General features: G+C 32.1%; 2 protein-coding genes across 2 annotated transcripts in view; both read right to left on the bottom strand.

Annotated features, from left to right (window-relative positions):
* spz3 (Spaetzle domain-containing protein 3) overlaps positions 1–20131 on the bottom strand; it is a 30002-nt gene extending 9871 nt beyond the window's left edge. Inside the window, exons 1-2 of the mRNA XM_090111755.1 lie at positions 19976–20131; positions 9800–10752 (exon numbers count right to left, since the gene is read on the bottom strand). Of these exons, the coding sequence (XP_089967881.1) occupies positions 9800–10580 (781 nt within the window). The 5' untranslated portion in view covers positions 10581–10752; positions 19976–20131. The remainder of the gene's footprint in view (positions 1–9799; positions 10753–19975) is intronic.
* LOC149901283 (uncharacterized) lies at positions 3030–4003 on the bottom strand. The gene has a single exon (XM_090111349.1). It carries the CDS (start codon positions 3792–3794, stop codon positions 3030–3032), a length of 765 nt encoding a protein of 254 aa, XP_089967475.1. The 5' UTR covers positions 3795–4003.
* Positions 20132–20805: the final 674 nt, after the last annotated feature.

Raw genomic sequence — 20805 nt, 5'->3', positions numbered from 1 at the left:
GGCATACACTTTTTTCTGCACTTCCTTTACTTGGTCACACCAGGATAAGTTTTCGTCTAAGTGCAAACCAAGACTTTTCACCGTTTTACTGAAGGGAATCATTGTGCCGTCAACCATAACACTAGGTAGGTCTTCCCAGTTAATTCTACTTGTGAGCTGTCTACTTCCCAAAACAATAACCTTGGTTTTTTCAGGATTTATTTTTAAACCATGGTCTTTACTCCATTTAACGATGGTAGCAAGCTCAGTATTTATGCGAAAAATCTCGTTCGGTAGTTCAGATAAAGAGGCGTGCGAATATAATTGAAAATCGTCTGCATACATATGATAGGGAGAATTAATATTCTTGGAAATAGAGTTAATGAAAATTGAAAATAAGAGAGGAGACAACACGCCACCTTGCGGAACGCCAGCATTTACGTTGCACCAAGAAGAAGACAAGTCTTCAACCATGACACGCTGCCGACGTCCAAACAAGTAACTTTGAAACCAGTCAATAACCGTTGGAGATATGTTGAGCGAGCGAAGCATTGCTAACAAAACATCATGATCGACGGTGTTAAATGCGTTGCTAAAGTCAAGTAGAGAAAGTAATGTTAGCTGCCTGTTGTCAAACCCCCGGCGAATGTCGTCTGTGATTTTAATAAGAGCAGTAGTTGTGCTGTGACCTGGTCGGAAGCCAGATTGAAAAGGATTGAGGAGATCGTGAGTATTGAGGAAGCGACTTAGTTGCTCTTGTACTAAGCGTTCTAAAACTTTAGATAGGAAGGGTAAAATAGCAATAGGACGGAAGTCTGAAAGGGCAGATGGTTTAGGATTCTTGGGGAGAGGAAAAATGTGTGCATTTTTCCAATTATCAGGAAATTGGCCAGAGGAGATGGAAAAATTTAAAATATGAGTGATAATCGGGATAATGATAGGAAGGATGGGAATGATCATGTTCCGACCAATACAGTCACTTCCAACCGCCTTAGAGGTGATTGACATTATACTCTTCTCAACACCACAATCGGTAAACTGACGCAAAACAAACGGAGGAAAATCAGGAGAAGGTAAGGAGTTGAGATAATTTAATGTACGGGATTTCGTGTTAGCGTCAAAGCCCAAAAATGGACTAGAAAAGTGGGAATTTAGATCATCAATATTAACTGATGACGGAAAAGATTTGTGCGTTTTTTTGCCAATACCAAGAGTTTGTAGGAATTTCCAAACTTTAGAGGGGTCGCCGTTTTCGACATTTTGGGATATGTGACGTCGTTGTGCATCCCTACATAATGTATTACAGCGATTTCTAATTTTCTGAAATTTTTCACGATTTGTATCAGAGTCTGTGGAGTTTAATTTTGCCTTAGCACGAGCCTTTTTTTTTAACAACGATTTAAGTTCAGCCGTCATCCAAGGAGCAGGAAGCTGCTTCAACTTGACTGGACGTATTGGAGCATGAATATCAAATAAGTTCAGTAGTAAAGAGTTGAAGAGAGCCACCTTATCGTTAATGGAATTTTCAGAGTAAACAGCCGACCAATCGATCTTAAGAGCATCTTCACGCAGTCGGTCATGATCGATTTTACCAAAATTGCGTTGCATGACAATTTTAGGTTTAGTTTTGGGTGGTTTCACTGTGTAAGAGAGGAAAATAAGGTCATGATAAGAGAACAAGGAACCAGGGCATTGACCATGTTTTGCAACATGCTCAGGAGAGGAAACTATGATTAGATCAAGGAGAGAAGGAGAACAGTTAGGAAGGGAGTGGGTAGCTTGAAGAGGAAGGATGTTAAGGTTATATGAATCAACAACGGATATCAACTTTCTACTTCGATGGTCATTTTTGAGAAGGCAAGTGTTGAAGTCACCCATAAGAATTACATGCTTATAGAGAGGAGAAAAAGAGTCAAGAGTACAGTCAAAAGAAGAAAAGAAATCAACATGAAGGTTAGGCGAATAAAAAACTCCTAAAAGAATTTTGGCGTTGGATAAGGTGACTTCAACAAGAAGATGCTCGGCCGCATCAGAAGGCGGGGGTTGGGGAGAACAACTAACAATAGAAAAAGGAATATGATTTCGTAAATAAATTGCTACCCCTCCACCCGGCCGTCCAACGCGGTCGTTACGTATTAACTCAAAACCTGGGAGATTGTAGGCTACAGAAGGTAAACAGGGCTTTAACCAGGTTTCGGAGATTAATATAGCATGTAGTGAGTTAACATCAAACGATGCGAGAAATTCAGGATAGTGTGCCGGAATACTCTGAGCATTAAGGTGAATAACATTAAAGTTTTTTTGTTCGTTAGAGAAAAGGGATGGAATATCGAAGGAAGAGGAAGAGGAGATGCTATGGAAACTGTCATCTCCTGAGGACCTATCAGAACACACGGAGATAAAAGAATCACTATCGGCTGCACTAGAATTCAGAGACATAATAATATACAATTTAAAATAAATATGATAGAATAAATATTTACTAATTAAAAATATATAATGATAAATAAATAAGTACAATAAAATTAATAAGTACAAATAAAATAAAAAAATCGTACATATCCTTTACCACCAGATATTAACAGAGAATCAAACAAACACGTATAATAATTTTAATATTACAACTATATATGGCAAAAGTGCTAGAATCCATGACAACAAAACACAACTTCAACAAACGTCAAACAATAATATGAGTATTGACCATGGAACTATAGTCATACGGTATATGGTATTGACAGTAAATAAATGACAACTGACAGACTGACATATATATCAAAATAATAATAAAGCAAGCGGGTAAACACTAAAATAATTGTTTGATATTTCTTGGAAGTCCTAAATCTAGTAAAAAACAAGAGTCTACACAAGGAAGTTTATAATTCAATGAAAGATAGACCAGGAAACATTAATTAAACAACAAGAACGATAATTTAACTTAGGAAATTGAGCACAACATTAACATGATTTAGATTTGAAGAGAAAGTAAAGGAAATGATTGAAATTAAAAAATAAATAAAAATAACAAGAATGAATATATGGAAATATGATCACTTAGCTCTGCCAAAACGTTTTGGCCTCACATTCTGTAACTGTTTGCCGTCCTTGGATAAAGTTGATGCAGCAGCAGCAGCGCTAGGAGAAGAATTAGAAAGAGGGGCTGAGATGTTATCAAGATCAGACATCAAAGTGACCTTGTGTTTGGAACCATCGTCAGTTTTCACAATTATGCATCCATCTTTGGTCCAACAATTTGTTACTCCGAAACGCGATCTAGCAGCCACAAAAACGTTGTGCCTTTCTTTGATAAGAAATTCTGAAATTGTGTAACCACTTCCTTTTAGTTCCGTTTTTGAAAACCAAATACTGTTTCTCATTGTCATGTCTTTAAATTTGACAACAATGGGTCTGGGCTTATCCTTCTTTGAAAACCCCAAGCGATGGCAGCGTGAAATGGCATCTTCTTTAAATCCAGGAACCTTCAAGTGTTGATTCACAATATTAGTCACCAAATTCAAAGGAATTTCTTTAGAAGCCTCTGGAATGCCATGAATCAATAATATTTTCCTGCGACTCCTCATCTCCAAATGATTGTACTGGTTAGAGAGTAATGTGATTTGATCATGTAAGGCTTTAAGGGAAGAGAGTACGAATGACTGAAACGTATTAAATTCAGCAGCCAATTTAGAAGTTGGACTACTTGTAGCAGGTTGCGCGTTGACATTATGAAGACTTTGCAGATCATGCTGAAACTCAGCCATCCGTTTATTGAAAGAAGCTGTCATCTCCATCATGGTTTGTTGGACAGATTCCATAGTGCAAGAGTATAGTTGAAACAGTGAAAATGTGTAAGAAGAACCAGTGATATTATATAGTGTTCTAGAGCTGGAATTATTATACTGGTAGGTAAAGGCACTGTATTAACACACAAATATGTACAAAAACATTGAAAATATTCAGAAATACTATTTAAAATATTAGAGCTCTTTAGAAAAACGTTACGCCTTTTTGTGCGCCTACCCGCGAAAAGCGAAAATTATTATTCTATCTAAAAAATATGAGGTAGTTTCCAAAAAAAAAATGAGATTTTTTGCATGTGTGTTGTGTAGAAGTTTTTCATATGACCCAATATGACCGTTCTTCTATCAGTGTCATCCAAGTGCCAAAAGATCCTTGTAGCATTTTATTTCTATATCTTACTTATACTCATTGATATTTCATATAAACTATATCCCAAGTCATAGAAAAAAAAACACAAGCATGTGTGACACAAACCACAAAGAAACTAATTAAATCATATTAAAAATCAATCTTTGACCCAGCTTCCGGCCAAATTGGTCTATTCATCTTCATGTTTCCTCATAATGCTTAATTACCATATAAATATTAATGTGAATGCAATCATTGATCACAAACTGGTTTTATACTATTACGTAGGTATTTTATCTCGCGTTTTTAGCGAAAGCAAAATGAATGAGTTTTTGTCAGATTACTATTTCACAAGTATAATTATAAATTTATTAAAGAATTGGTATAATAAAATAAAAGTATGAAATGTTACTCTTGGTAAACATAATTTAAATGTGTGTATGTGTGTTGCTTTTCTCTCGCATGCCGGGTTCAAAAATTATTAATTATTTTCATGAATTAAAGATCACTTAAAACCATCAATCAGGTTTTCCAAAGATAGAATACGATGTAGATTGCATTGCATTTACAAATGACATTAAAATATTAAGTAAGGTATATGGGATTGTTATAAATATTAAAGTACGTAGAGTAGAGGCCTAAATTACCGTTTTACTATATCCATACTAGAAGTAAAGTAATTAATTATCGCTGTATAGTTGAGACCAGACAAGTATAAGGAAAACAGAATTAATAATCAATTATTCTCAAATTACATTAAAATTTGTTCCATTCATAGTAATTTATTTAATCACGACAAAGAAACTAGTTCAGCTAGGGCACCCAAAGGTCGGTATTTGAAAGGGCTAGAATCTAGATAATATGAATACTATAAAATTAATTATCGCTCCCAGGAATATAGATAACAACTATATCGATTTGTAATTATACCGCAAAATAATAATGAAAGATTGTTTTCAAAGATAATTTTAAGAATTGAAAATAAAGATCGATACAAGATGTTAACTTGGAAACGACTGTTTATTTTAACAACTTGTTAAAAGTAAAAATATCCGTCGACAACTCCTTCAAGTCGATTGATTTGTGAAACAGAATAACGTGCTTACTTGGCTTTAGCCTCTTTAGGCTAATAATCATCTTCTCATAGTTTGAGTGTATGAGACACTACGTTAAATTAGTGACAGTTGAATCACCCTAATTTCACTAGGTCAAACGTTTTTGATAAACAAACAAGCCTCGAAAACTTCAAACCAGTTCTACAGTTCTCTTCACGAGTCAAAGGCCCCTTCCCAGAGAATTGCGTAACTAAATTCCATTACCATGTGCATGCACGTAAACTATGGAAGTTTATTTTGGGTCGGAACATCAAAGATACCCACTCGATATACAAACGATTATTGTAATAGATAAAATATGTAGGTATGTAATTAAAGATTCTAGGCTTCACTCTAAAGTTAAATTTAAGTTTTTGTATACTTTTGCAGCAAAAATGTCTCATTTAATTATCAATTACAATATTTTTTTGTCCTATAAATAATATACAACTTTTTTACACGATAGAAGGAGCTTACTTATATAATACATATTTAACATCAGTGATCTTTTACAGTATCTAACTAAAGTCAAGTGTTGTGTTCAAAGGCAAACAAACGCAAATTTTAATTAATTTGTATGAATAATTATTGCGATCCTGGGGCTCGCACAAACCAATTTGGTAACAGAAGGCTATAACTAATATAGACAACCAAGATTAAAAAATCCATATCTTATAGTTTCATAAAAACAAATGACTATTTTTTTAATATGTCGTAGGTACACTCGTAGATAAATTACACATACATTGTGTGACAAGATTTTCAGAAATATTGATTTTAATGTGGTATTTGCAAGATAAAAATATATACGGAACTCTCAATTTAAAGTCCATCTCAAACTTTATTCGCAAATCAAATTATGTACCTAGTTATTATGTTAACGAAAGTAAGAGTGATCTCATCTTCGTGTTTTGAAAACGAAAGTTATTTTAACATAAGCTATAATGTAACGTGAATATTTATTTTTAAGAAATTTATTTAAAATTGAAATGTGTTTTTTAAATACGAAATTGTAGCATTGCTATGATAATTTGCATAATTTTCTAATTATTATAATGTTCTCCTTAAAATGTTATGCAATTTATAAATAAAACCCTAACACAGATCATAAGCTAGCATTTTGTACGATTTGATTAGGCGTTAAAATGATGAATAATTTAAAAACTTCCAAGAATTTTCAAAAGTGAGAGTATAGTCGTAAATTAATAGAAGTCGTTAAAATGTTGTATTAGACGGCGTTGAATTCAAATTTAATTATACTATATATATGAATAAATAAAATATTTCCCAAATGCTCGAGAGTCTAGAAAAAACATAAATGTTCTTCGCACAAAATTATTTCATTCGAAATTTTAAAACTTCTCTTTATGCAACTTCTCCTGCCGCCTTGAATAGGGGACACCATTTGTAGTTTTGTACGAAAGCCATTAAAATTTTGAATATTGTGTATGAATTTTGTTTTCATTGGGATAGCTCCCCAACATTCTATAGCCGACGTGTCATCAGTCGTAGTTACGCCCAGTTGGTACTACTTACAAAATGTTATAACGTGAAAGATAACCCGACAGAGATCAGAGACCCATTTAATGCTAATTAATTTAACAAACAAATCATGCGACCTCATACGATCTTCGAAAGCGAAACCAAGGTCGAATCCTACGTTATGACTAAATGCTTTGAAGAAGATACCACGTAACACATTCGACTAAACATAGTACATATAATAGACGTTGCAGATATTAAAGAATAATGGCTTGTGATGCAAACTTAATTGCACGGTTTCTGATACGATAGGTTAGCAATAGTAGTATGGAGTTAATAGACGTATAGTTTTATAATTTATTTATGTAAGTACTATTTGATGATTTAGAAAAAGAAGACAGACTGGGACCGTATTATGAACTGATAATACGATACCGTATTATAGTAGGGGAGCCCAGGATGCTAAATGTGGATTTACTCGAGCGTCACGGGAACCTATTAGAATTGGTAGATTAGACCATAGCGAGAAAAAAAGGTCCTATAATGTTTCCACTTTTAGCGGTGGGGAAGGGTTTTTTGATTTTTTTTAATTTAAAAAAGAACAAAATTGGCTTGGAAATACTCAAGCGCGTTAGATATTGATATTTTGCATGCTCCAGGACGTCACTGAAAAAAAGAATACGTTAATCTGACGATTTAAGTGGCGATTTAATCGTTATGAAGAAAGGGTAAAAAATTAAAGTAATATTATTCGAGCGCGTCAGATTAATATATGGGGTTAATTACAATATAAGAAGTCCCCATTTCGCTAATCTGACGATTCGAGCTCAACCTTAGGGAATTATGGATTATTCAAATTTTCCAGCGGGGCCCCTGAGCGCACCCACCAACCATAACTGCTCATATTGACTAGAGGTACTAATGAATAGCTAAGGTACCGTCCCTTATAGTAATCTGACGCGCTCGAGTAAATCCCAAAATCCCCTCTTGGGCTCCCCTACTATTATGAACGCAAGACGCAATAACCACTCCAGCCATGGTGAATTATGTTACTATATTATGAATTTGCCAGTCAGTTCAATCCACGGCGTAAACTGACTGGGAATAAGAGGTCATATACGGCCCCTGATGTTCTTAAAACGAATAAAACTAAAGCAACCCTGTTAAAAGGTAACGTTCGACTATATTTAGGAAATATCAACAAAGGAAAAAATAAGTTATTTCATGTAATTATACAACATGCAAATTGGAAGTAAATTTGAATATACCTACTTAGTTACTAAAAATGTTATCAATAGATTATTTTCTCACGCAATAGCAACACAATCTATTCAGGTAACACATTGATGTCACAATTTAACCAGCTATCAAACAACGACATTTAAATTTTATCTGCTTAATGTGAACTATTTTAATTACTGTGCCCATGTTAATCTGACCTCTGTAAAGCAAATACACGTAAATATTAGTCAATTAGGACCATGAATTTAAGAGAAATACGTGATAACACATATTATAAATCTTTACTTATTTTGTTTGTAAGTAATTCTAATGTATAATTTGCCCAGTGCCCGTCTTGTATTTTACATACTTACACACTACTAACTCTGCCCGTAATTCTAATTAGTATTTTCCACCAGGTATTTTCGTTACGATTTTGATATAATATTTTGAATCATTTTAGGAAAATGTTGTGTGGTTTTATGAAACCACGGTAAAAGTGAAACTTAGGCACAAAATTATCGTATTTGTACGATAATGACTCCGAACACTGCTCTATACCTACTCGGCAGCCGACCGTCACGCGACATGCGCTACACAGACCAAAAAGTTTGAGACGTTGTAATAAAAGTTTCACTTTAAAAAATTTCATTAATAAAAAAATTTAATATTTATAGGTATTTTGCAACCAAAAATATTTTTTATTTTATTTTAATTGTTTATGTTTGCTTTCTCTTCCTCAAATATTATAAGCTGTTGGATTTCAATAGTGTTTGCCATTTTAAGTTAACAAAATTAAAAAAATGGCACTCGTTTATTTAAATCTCAAAAAATCCGTCATAAGATCTTGACTATTTAAAATTATGAGGTTGCATTTTGACACTAATATCAACAGAGCCTAATAAGTAGTTTATAAATATTTAAAGAGTTTTATTTGCTTAACCGTCACCAATCGGTAATGAGTCAAGGTTCTCACTTTAACTGAAGCAAAATATCTTTAGATTATGACAAACTCAAATATAACTTTGTTCTTCCATATTTGATTTATCTGGTAACTTTTATTCATAACTTTAAATTAATTAAAAATTAAATTAATAATATGTATAATGGAAACTTAACTTAAAAAATTACAGTAACATCCTACATAAATGGACTTTCGAACAAGTGTATAAGCTACTTTTAATCGCCACTTAAATTATTGATGATGGCTCTGTGCTAATCTAGACTATATCTATCTCTGTACCAAATTTCATTCGGATTCGATTAGATGATTTTGCGTGAAAGAATATCAACATTACATAACATTCCTCAATACTTTTTATTTTTATTTCACCCGTTTATAATATTAGTAAGATTTCCAAGAGAAGAATGTTCCGTATACCAGAAAGTTCACACGATCTCGTTTTTTTTATAAAAAAAAATATATGCCATCGCTATCGCTTGTGTTTTATACAGAACCTCAAGGCCAAATACGCCTATTATTGACCGATAGTGGAAGTAATTGGTACGATCGTGCTACTCAATGTCTTGCTACCTATATAACTACATTGTTCTTAATATATTTTAGATAGCAATCTCGTGCTCTATATTAATCGTGTCATTTATTAAGCTGTAACAAGAACTTTTTGCAAAAAACAAATTCAATTGGCTGTAATGACCATTTTGGTATTTGGAGTATTAAAAAGCTATTAATCATGTTTACATTTTGTGGTTATGAACATTTAGGAGGAAAAAAAAGGTTTAAGACTTATGAAACAGCCATGAAACAGCATTTCCAAGTTAGTAATAATGAATTGTCAGTTGTCACCGAGTTAGATTCCATCAGGACATAGGCGTTGTAAATGTGAAAATGTGTATGAAAAAATTTAATATACCTGAACCGCCATCGTCGTAATACTCGTCGTCATCATAGTCCAATACTGCGTGTAACTGCGTCTTGCCTCCCGAGCTCCCTGTTTCAACTTTGGTGAAACCTCTCGGAGTGTCCGGAGGCGTTTGACCACTACTTCCACTATTATTAATACGTTTTCCAGCCTCATTTTGCTTTCGAGACGGTGCTGCTGTCGTTACAGAACCGAAGCTAAATTTATTAACGTTTTGATTCGAATTTCCTTCGAACTTTCGACTAGAAGTTTGGCCAGGTACGTTTGACGGTTGATACGGCAAATCCGCGAACCCTGGGTAAGACGGAACTTGACCAGCATTCTTGTCTATCCGTCTTTGCTCGTAATCATAATCACCAGTCGGGTCGTGTACATATTGACCGTTGTTGTCATATTGCATGTTTATTTCCTGGACCCTTTGGTTTTGTACAGGTATATCGAGCCTCGAATTTGGATTATACATTTGAGGATGTAATGGATTGTTGAAAGGATTATGTGGAACGTTATTTTGACGTGGGTATTGAGTAAATTGATTGGGAGGTGGGAGATATGCAGTGCCGGCGCGTTTTCTAACTTTAGGTCTTTTTGGTTGTGCTTGACTTGGTGGTAAGAAGGGTTCGTTACCAGTGTATTCTGAAGCATATTGAACTTGATGTTCTTCTGGAGAGTAAAGCAGGTCATCAAGGTTCACTTGAAGAGGTGTAGGCGCTGTTGCAGCAATAGCTGGCGTCGCCGCATTTACAGCAGCTACCGTAAAATTTGTTAACGCCATCCTTTAACAAATTCTTTTCATTGCTAAATGTATTTCTATATTGTTGTCTTTTATCGCAGGCTCCTCATCCACAATATCATTTATCAAATTATAACGTAAGTACTATGAAACTGCGAGCACTGAATCATTTTTAAGAGAGCACAATACACTTCACTGTCCTCCACTGTTGTACCTGAAACAAGAACAACCATATTAATGCAAGACATTATCTACAAAACAGCTTTTAAATTCTAATTCATAAAATTTTAAAGATCAAGTCGTAAATCACTGTCTATTGTTTGCGCAGGACATTATGATTGTTTTGTATGGGCAAAAAATGTCTAAAATAGATGTCGCAATTGAACCAGTTCTCGTATCTCGAATACAAAACGCTTATGGCTGGTTTTCCCTCGTTTCGTGATATCCTTGCGGCTTAACAAATGGCATTCGAATTGAAAGGCCCGAGTCGTGATCATTGAATGCCGAAGTTGATGCTTTTGGGACCGAAACGAGGGAAGCCCGAATGTAGCCTTTCAATGTCCTTGTACAAATTAATAGATCTTATTTGTCATTGTATTTTTATTTTAATGCATATGCTTGCTATCAATGTAACAACCTTAGTAACAACTGACAAAAGTGTTTACATATTGAGATCAATCATGCTTCGTGTATCAGATTATTTAATACCATGCAGTTAAGAAACAGTTGCTTCTATTTCTGTTCTAAGCTAAGGAAATTTAATTGCCATTCATTATTTTTTTCCGAAAATTTGAATGAATGCAAGTTAATTAATAGATACGATAAATAATTTCTAGTGAGCGTAGATTGTTCAAATTTATTCAAATAAAAACAGAAAATTGAATAAATGATCAAGAGCAATTATTTCATACTCTTATGTAGGTACAATATTGTCAAATCGTTTAACATTTCCTCTTAATTTTCGCAGACATTTGGAGTTAGATCGTGTTTCCTTCGCACGTTCGACATGTTATAATATCATCGAAATGCATCATCACGACATTATTTCGTGAGACAAGAGTATGACAATAATTAAGGAAGATTTTATTGAGTTATGAAATTAGTTAGGGACAATTTGTTCTTGGTTTATTTTGTTAGAATAGATTTGTTCGATCATATTTGTATAGGGATACAAACTAATTATCCGAAAGCATACGTATTAGTTGTAGCATATTATTATTAGTCTGTGGTATTAGTAATACTTTTAACTTACATACTAGATCTAAGGAAATATGTATCGTATATAGTATATATTATAAGGTAAAAAATACACAAAAAGATAATGCACTAAAAGTTATTGAGAACTGGAAAACAACGGTGATCATGTAATAAATGGCATCAATGCACCGTTATGTAAGTAAAACACAGTGAGACAATAGTATTGCATATTGGTAGGTCACATTGTTCTTTGAATTATTTTTATAACGCTCTCAACGTTTCACTTAGTACTTTCAATTTTAAGTACTTGATATGGATACCTTAGGTACTTTTGTAAATGTTTTGCATGAAATTGGGAATTTAAAGTGTGGTTAACTTGTGTGCGTGTATTAATATTTATATATATACCTATTTATTCATATAAATAGGTATATGAGTATGGCCATACGGCCATGTATGTACACATAACTGCATGAAAATGCAGGGATATGATCATGGGACAAACTTATCAGATAACAATGTGTTGTAACAATACAATTACATGTTTGCATTTTGTTAGAACTTTTTCTATTACACTTATTGTGCAGTGTGCTACGATGCATAAGTTTTTCTTATGACATCGAACACATATTATGTATATTTTAATCGCATTGTACTGAAGCCAAACATGCTATCGGCTCTTTGTGGTACAAATATTGAAATATATTTAAATCCCGTCGTTGACATGGCATTAAATATTGTAATAACACTCTTTCGAACTTACCATGTATATTAACTACGTATTTCTATTTGAACGTAGCTTAAAGTTGTCAGATTAGCATTTTATCAGTATTGATGTTTATATTGTGTAGTGCTTTGAATAATGCAAGCGATACCTGAAGATATTTAATATGCGTCGAGCTTTACGCATTATTATATTCATGCGTGTTATTCTATCTACTTACCAGCTGGTATTGTTTTAAACTTACAAGTTTCATCTGCACATTGCCTGGGATGAAATTGAACACATTTCAAGTCACCATTTTATCGAAGCAAATTAAATGCGCGAATTTTATCGGCTACAAATTATAGGACAACAGAAGTTCTTATATCGGAATCATCCCACGATGCATTAAAATTGAAAAAAAAAAAACTTTCATATTTATATATATTTTAAAATATCGGTTCAGTTGTTTCATATAATATTAGTACATACCATTCTAATCTTCTCTTATATATAAAAATGAATCGCAAAATGTGTTGGTAAGCGCATAACTCGAGAACGGCTGAACCGATTTCGATAATTCTTTTTTTATTATATTCCTTGACGTACGAGGATGGTTCTTATGTAGAGAAAACGTAAACATGTACCACGGGCGAAGCCGGGGCGGACCGCTAGTGTATTAATAAAATGTGCAATAGGTATAATGTAGATAAAAGCTCTTTATAAAATACTTGCTATTAATTGTATCTAAATTCTAACATGCTGTGTTAAATTCTTTAATGCTGGGTTTTTACGAAAATATTCACATGAGTAAATACTAATATCATAATGAATGAATGTTACGCAAAATTAAACGCATAATTTATACAAAAATTCCCAAAACACTCGGCAAAAGAACATAAATAAAACATAATAAACGCCTTTTTTGTACTGTATGTGATAATAAATTATTTGATTTAATCTAATTATGAGAGTCTTTAAAAGAAGTCGAATTAAAGAAAGGAATATAAATTAATTGAAAGGGCGCAATTTTTTTATGAATTCTGAAACGTTTATTAGTTAATTTATAAATATAAAGGTGGGCCATTCGTATTTTTGTTCAAACTAAGTATTATTTGTTGTTCCTGATTGATAAGTATATCGTTAGTATAATAGTAGGTAATAGTAACTTGTACCTAAACCATTACATTTATCCCTTAATTTGTTATTATTTAAAATTGTTATACTGTTATTCGTTGACTACAGTCATCAGGCAGACCTTAGTTTAAGCTTAGCTAAAAGCCTTCACGACACATTGCTTTTATTTCCGAGAAAGTAGGTGATCAACCTTTATATCTGAAAGCCTGGAATATCAAAAATTAAAGCTGGCTTTACTCTTGGCTGCAATGTCAGTGTAACTATATGCAAATAACATTTACAACCGGAAATACACAATACCAAGTAATGTACATTTCTATGAAAACAAAATGTTAATATAACCAAGGTTATCACGCGTGCTCTATTAAAAGGTCAAAATTTTGAGTCCCGACCTAGGCATTCAACGAGATCTGAGGAGTTTCTAGAGATTACCAAATACAGCTATGATAACATAACAAAGTGGCTATAAAAATAATTTAGTCAGTCGACCTTGTCACTATATCTCGTGCAGTTGGAATGTAAGTGACCGTGAGCCGAGTAATTTTATTTTATATCTTTGTATAAGGGGAAACAATAAGTAAACCGCAGATACCAATATTTTTGTCGTCTTCTCCAGGGAATGTGAGGGAATTTCGAAATTTTTTTAATTGTGATTACACACGTCTCGGTCACGTACGCAGACCGCATTAAATATTTCGCTTTTATGCAAAAATGTATGCGAAATACCGATCAATGACTCACTTCAGCTACGGAACTATAAAGATAATAAATTTTAAAAGAACGTGGGTTTTTCGTAGATTGTCAATCTTGATCGAGAAAGGCGATTTTGTTTTATACAAGTACATCTTTATGTAGGTTCGTATCTTGTAGGTACCTACATCGAATACCCAATATTATAATATAATAAATAATTCTGAGATATTTTATTACTTCTTCTGGAATGTTGAATGGTGAATAGCCTTCTATGCTTCTAGTGTTTTTGTTACTACGTCCTAGGAAACATGTTTTATTGATTGAGGAATTTAATAACGGTTTTAATTATATATTATTTTATATCAAGTTTAACATAAGCGTAAATCCAAAACGAGAAAAACTATAGCCTTTGAAAATAAGATACTCTGCTTTAAACCTCATCTTGGAGCTTTAACTTTTCTAATTAGATCATATCAAAATTGGGATTAAAGCAAGTATTAAAATTTGCCTTCAATTTTTGTATGATTAATTAGTTACAGAGAAACACAAATATACGTACAATACTACCTATTACTTGAAGACTGAGAAGATTTTTAGACGACGTCGATAGTTCTAAATAATAAATCAAATAGTTTTGAATCTATCCATTATCTATGAATAAGTACTTGATATTATAATAATTATTATATCTAAAATTGATAGATGCTTCCAATACATTTAGTGATGAAGATTTATTACCAATAATGATAAGCATACGGTTAAACAAGGCCTATGTGATTTATTTGAATACCCTTAAATTATAGTTATTATTGCTACTGTAAACTTTACTCAATAATTAATAATATATTAAATAGAAATAACTGTGTCATTGAACTAAAACATATCTAATTATTTGTGATTTTATAACATTCTGGGAACTAAACATTTGATATACCAATTATTTATATACTGCAAAAGTAATAAGTTAAAATTTAACTTTATACCCACCAAAATTTAAATACAACATAGAAAAACTACACTTCCAGTTTCGTATGGAATATTTTAAGACCAAAGTCTCATTAAAAGCTCGTCCTAACCTAATTATGTCAATCAATAATGTAACATACAAGATGATTGCGTTTAATAATCATGACGTGGAAAAGTATAACTGGTTTTATTAGTCTATAGATCATACTATATTACCATTTACCACCCACGGCATCGTCTGCATTGAACGGTTTGAAGCTTTAGTTTATGAATGCCTCTGAGTGCATCCAATTTATTTGATAAAATTTTAATGTAAAATGTGTAATTTGCTATACAGCGTTGTCTTTCATTCACTGATGAAGTCAGAGTACAATAAATTTGATTGTATAGGACTGGTAGTAGGACTGAAACGTTTCATATAATATGACGTTTCTGTAAATAAAAACAAAGAAATTGGTCACTTCTTGATAGCAACGCCTGTATGAGAGACTTTCAAAAACAATGCAAAGTTCACAAAACAATAGGCTGACAAAATAGTTGAAAACAATGAGATTTTCGCACGTTCTGATATTAATATTAAAACTGTAACCAGTTCATGAGGTAATTATATGTATAGATATATCTACAGTCGCGGAAGTTTAAGATAACAAATACGTCATTTAAAACAATGTACAATACTTAATGAAAATACGTATATTTGCGTAAACAATATATAATCATTTGTTTTGCGGTTTGCCTCAATAGAAAAGGATCGATTAAGCTATTTTTGTAATCAGTAATTATTCAGTTCATAATATAAGAAAAGAGCGTGTGTGCACAATATCACAAGTGAAACTTCTTTTGCCTTACTCCATGACGTGACGGTATTGCCATGACGCGTCCTTGAAATTTTTCTCTCAACGCACTTAAAGCAGATTCACGAGTGTTTGAAACACTATGAAATAACTTTTATCCGATGTTTAATCAAAACAAAACAAGAACATACTGAATTACATAAACATGCTGATTACTTCCATTCGAAAATAATAAGGCCACAGCCTGACCTTTTCTCTACACCACGCTACTAAATATACACCGAAAGGATTAATTACTAAAAGAAAGCTGATTTATACATGTTGTTTTAAAAGTTTCCACGAATGACATTTGAAGACGTCAACGACATGGTGAGGTTACGGAAAAGATGTCACAATGCAATATTGGGTGATAATTAAAACTACACGAATCTCCACCAAAAGAGGCTTTCGCTTTTTACCATACATTTACATGGAATTATGTGTGAAAAGATAAGTTGTATCTTGTTTATCGTATCTTGTAAAAAATTTTTACCAAATATTATAGAAAAAAAAACGACATATCTTGTGAACCATGAAGATGTAGGTATGGGGAGTTTTAAGATGGCAAACAAGTTCCAAAACAAAGTATTTTTTTTGTTTTGGAACTTATAAAGATAATCTTTTAGAATTGAGAATCTGCTATACCTTGAACATTATAGATTTTTATTAAAATCAGAATACCATTATAACTTTTGGTTATACTTTGAAAGTGGAAAAAATGTAAGTGACAATAATATCCTTGAAACAATATAATTATTTACGATATAGCCTAATTGTTACATAAATAAATAATTATAAATACAAAACCATAAATGACAGTCAGCCTAATAAATGAATAATTCCTTCGTTATTATTTAAACAAGCGTAGTAATAAAGCTATAAAATAATACCTGATTCCTGAATTTTATCGGTAATATAAATTGTGTAATATATTAGCGATATGAAATTTATCTTTATCTCTCTAAATGGTAATATTGGAAACCAATTTAACCTCAGCTTTGCGTCTAGTAATATTGTTATTGTTATGTTTAATAAGTGCATATAAATTTTAAATTAACTTTACATTGAGTAAACATATTATTTTATACTTACTAAATACATAAATCCATGAAAGATGATCTCTATTAAATTTTAAAACAGAATTATTGATGATGAATTGATGATCAGCATTCCGTATTAAGTATTTTTAGAGTTAAAAATTCGTCCCCACCACATCCCACTGAAAAGTTAATGTACTACCAACACGAGGCAAAATGTATAACTTTATAATCATTTGAATAAAAATAATCGTAGGAATTTAAAGATAAAGCCTCGAAGAAGTTTAACTCGTTTCTGTGTCACACTTACTTCATTAATTTTTATGCATATTACGTGTAATTTTAAGTGATCGCTTGCCTAAATTATTAAGAAATTATTTCGTATGTGGAAATATCTGAAGAAATTGTTTAATTGATAGTTAACTAGCTTGGCCATAACCAATAGCTTGTTAGCTGTTGGATATTTTATTATATTTTTAGAATAATAATGTGCAATCCAACTAAGAATAGGAACGTCAATGACCTTTATGTGTCTAATGTGATTTGATGAATAGGATTTACTTAGAAATCCTGTAAATATTGTGGGTATTTCCGTAATGGCTTATTGATGCTGAATCGAACCTTTTTAGTTGGAGATGGCCTAGTAATGCTGCGAGGATCCCATTTATTCAAATTTCAAAGAGATGTTACAGGTACCATAATTTCATTTCCCCCCTTTTTACAAAAATTTATATTCTTTCAATTTATTTCATTAAAAAATTAATTTACGTACCTATAGAAAAAGTCGACATTGTCAGTCATATCATTAGAATTAAACGCGTGCGCAGCTGTGTTATAAAGATACATTATTTGATTATTTTTAAATAGATCGTTGTTTAACATTTCTAAATTAATGAAAAAAAATATTACACAATTACGGAATTACCCATTGAATTAATTGTTTTAACAGAACGTTCCTTTGTGTATGAAAGAGAGGAGCGAAGGTATAAATGAAAGGAGCCAAAGTTATAAAGAAGTTGCATAGCAATTCATATTATAAGAAACACAATTAAAAATATCAAGTTTGCCAATAGTAAACAATATTTTTAATGGACGTAATTTTGTTGTATCATCGTACTAGGTTACGCAAAACCTACCTTCTAATTATTATAGTGTTAAACGGATAGGTTCTTAATTAAAAAGATAAATACAGTATCGTACCTATAACTACATGCATATACCTACCGTGTAAATTACTATAGCAAAAGTATCGTTATACAATTATTGAAAAATAATAGTAAAAAATACATTTTACTCACTTTCCGCGATTATTTATATTGCACGCCTCATAAGCGAAGCGTTGAGGTGGGTAGGTACTACTGTCACTTCGCGCAAAACATCTGATTTTTCAAACTTAAAATATCTTTATGTATCATACATTGCACTTGTAAGATAATACATACACACACATATTAAGAAAAAACACTATTTTTAACATTCATGATATTTTTGATGTCATTTTTGTTATTTAAACTAGTTAAAAAACAGTTTAAAAAAGTTCTGTCTTGGACGTCCGTGTGTCTGTATGTGCGGAGGATTTTCTTGTTAACACGATAGCGACCGAAATACGTCTTTACTAATCGAGTCTTTTTTTTTTTCTCTTACGCTTGAGTATGCTCAGGAATAGAACCCTTTCATTTTTCAGGGTCTGATTCGATGTGGTTTAATTGTTATTAAATAAACAAAAATAATAATTAATAAATAATTATTTAAAAAAAAATATGAGGCGTGCACTTTTGGATTTTCCAACTGTTTTATTTTATTTATATTTATATTTAAATAATATACTTTTTAATTTATTCACGACTATTAATCATCACATCACATCATCAGGTAAATTAAACCGGTCGTAAATAAATAGAAAATGTATAATTTAACACAGATAAATAATCGAAAGTGTCTGAAGTCATCTATTAATCTATGAACCTCTAACACATTTAAATCTAACTTTTATTTCATTTATTTCAGGTTATGAGATAAGTAGTATTTATGTAATTCGCTTTATACTTAAGTTTTTTTTTATTTCTGAAATAAACACTTTAACACAATTTTTAAAGAATAGAAAAAATTCGATTAAGAAGCGGGATACGAACCCGCGTTTTTATAGTTTCTTTTTTTTAAACCACTTGAATGTTATTTAACAAATATTAAACTTTAAAACAATTATTTTTTTAACCACTTAATAGCAATTAATGAGTCTTTACGGGCTTTGCTCGATAAATCAGTTAGTCAATACGCGATAAAGGTCATCTAAATGTCCAAGTATATCTCTGTCTTACATCTCAAAACGTCATTGATACACAATATTTACGTAGACGTCGTCTAGGCTGTGATCTCATGACATAACACGATTCTGTTTGTTTCCAATTATCTATTACCTATCATTGTTGTTAGTGTTTTAAGTTGTATGTGACAGATCTCTAGATTATAGTATTCAAAGGCTATTTTATAAAGTATTATAAGTACATGCTGTAAGATAAATAATAACACAAAGCTAAGCTAATACAAAGCTAGGGTAACCAAATAATTAGTGTTTTCTAAAGCAGTAATTAATTAACATTTATTGCAATAATTTTTTACAAGCAATATTTCTCTCACATGCCCAAAGGATAGAAGTAACGTTACGTAAAATTTACGTAAATTTCTCACCTTGAAGGCTGAATAACAAATGTCACACTCAATAAGCACATATCGTAAATCTGCTTATTTTTACTTCACATTTATTTGGGAGATAACCGTAATTTCACACGCTTCTGTAAAAATACGATATTACTATACGAATATTGATAAAATGTGTGAAACAAATTGGCCAAACATAAAATAAAGTATTACCTGTTTCGTTCCAGAATCCACAAAGCGTTCAATAAATCCACAGATTATATAAACAAATGAATAAAACTTTAACGTGAGCGCCGTTCGAAACGATGTTATGCAATCGGCACACGTGCGGTCATCGTGCGACTTACGCGGTTACTGATCGAATGCTGTTTGCTGTAGCATGTACCTTTTACCAAGTTGACAGTCAGTGTCACCAGCCAGTATTAAATCATTATAAACTAATTGTAATAAACTTCCGATGATGTGTGGAATAATATATGTATCACGGTGCAGACGATCGTCCCGGAATCAGAGCTTTTTGACATGTCACGCCATGGATTTCTATCATTTTCCCGGATCAAGTCGTATCCGTACCAGATAAAGATGAATATGTATCGAGAGCATGGATTTCCCCATTCTTTCCAAGTGTGACATGAAACAGGACTTTAAAAACGCGGAATTGTTTCTATTACTAATAATTGCTGTAGAATATATTGAGTGACTGGAATTACATACAACCATATAATTTTTTCACGTACGACGATATATTTACAAAGTTGAAATATCTGTTCTTGTATCTGAAAATTATTTGTATCTGGGAATTAATTAAATATGCAATGGTTAATAAATTGGTGTCGAAACTTGGACGCTTATTCAAAGAGCAAAAGTCTAGTAACCTTTGAAATACTTAACAGCCTGAATAGTGTCTTTAAATTTGAAACATGAAGTTCGGCTCACTATCCGAATATCGACCATTCTAGAATGCTATTCAACTTGAAATTTCAAATATAATATAGATTGTTAAGTGTAAAATATTTGTACAAGGTACGATGGGATTGACATCG

The sequence above is a fragment of the Colias eurytheme genome, chromosome 17 (assembly GCF_061535395.1).
Source record: "Colias eurytheme isolate Ceu_HAF_F1 chromosome 17, ilColEury1 Martin Lab GWU primary, whole genome shotgun sequence".
Lineage (NCBI taxonomy): Eukaryota > Metazoa > Arthropoda > Insecta > Lepidoptera > Pieridae > Colias > Colias eurytheme.
The sequence above is the reverse complement of the archived record's forward strand: the minus strand, read 5'-3'. Positions and strand labels throughout refer to the sequence as shown.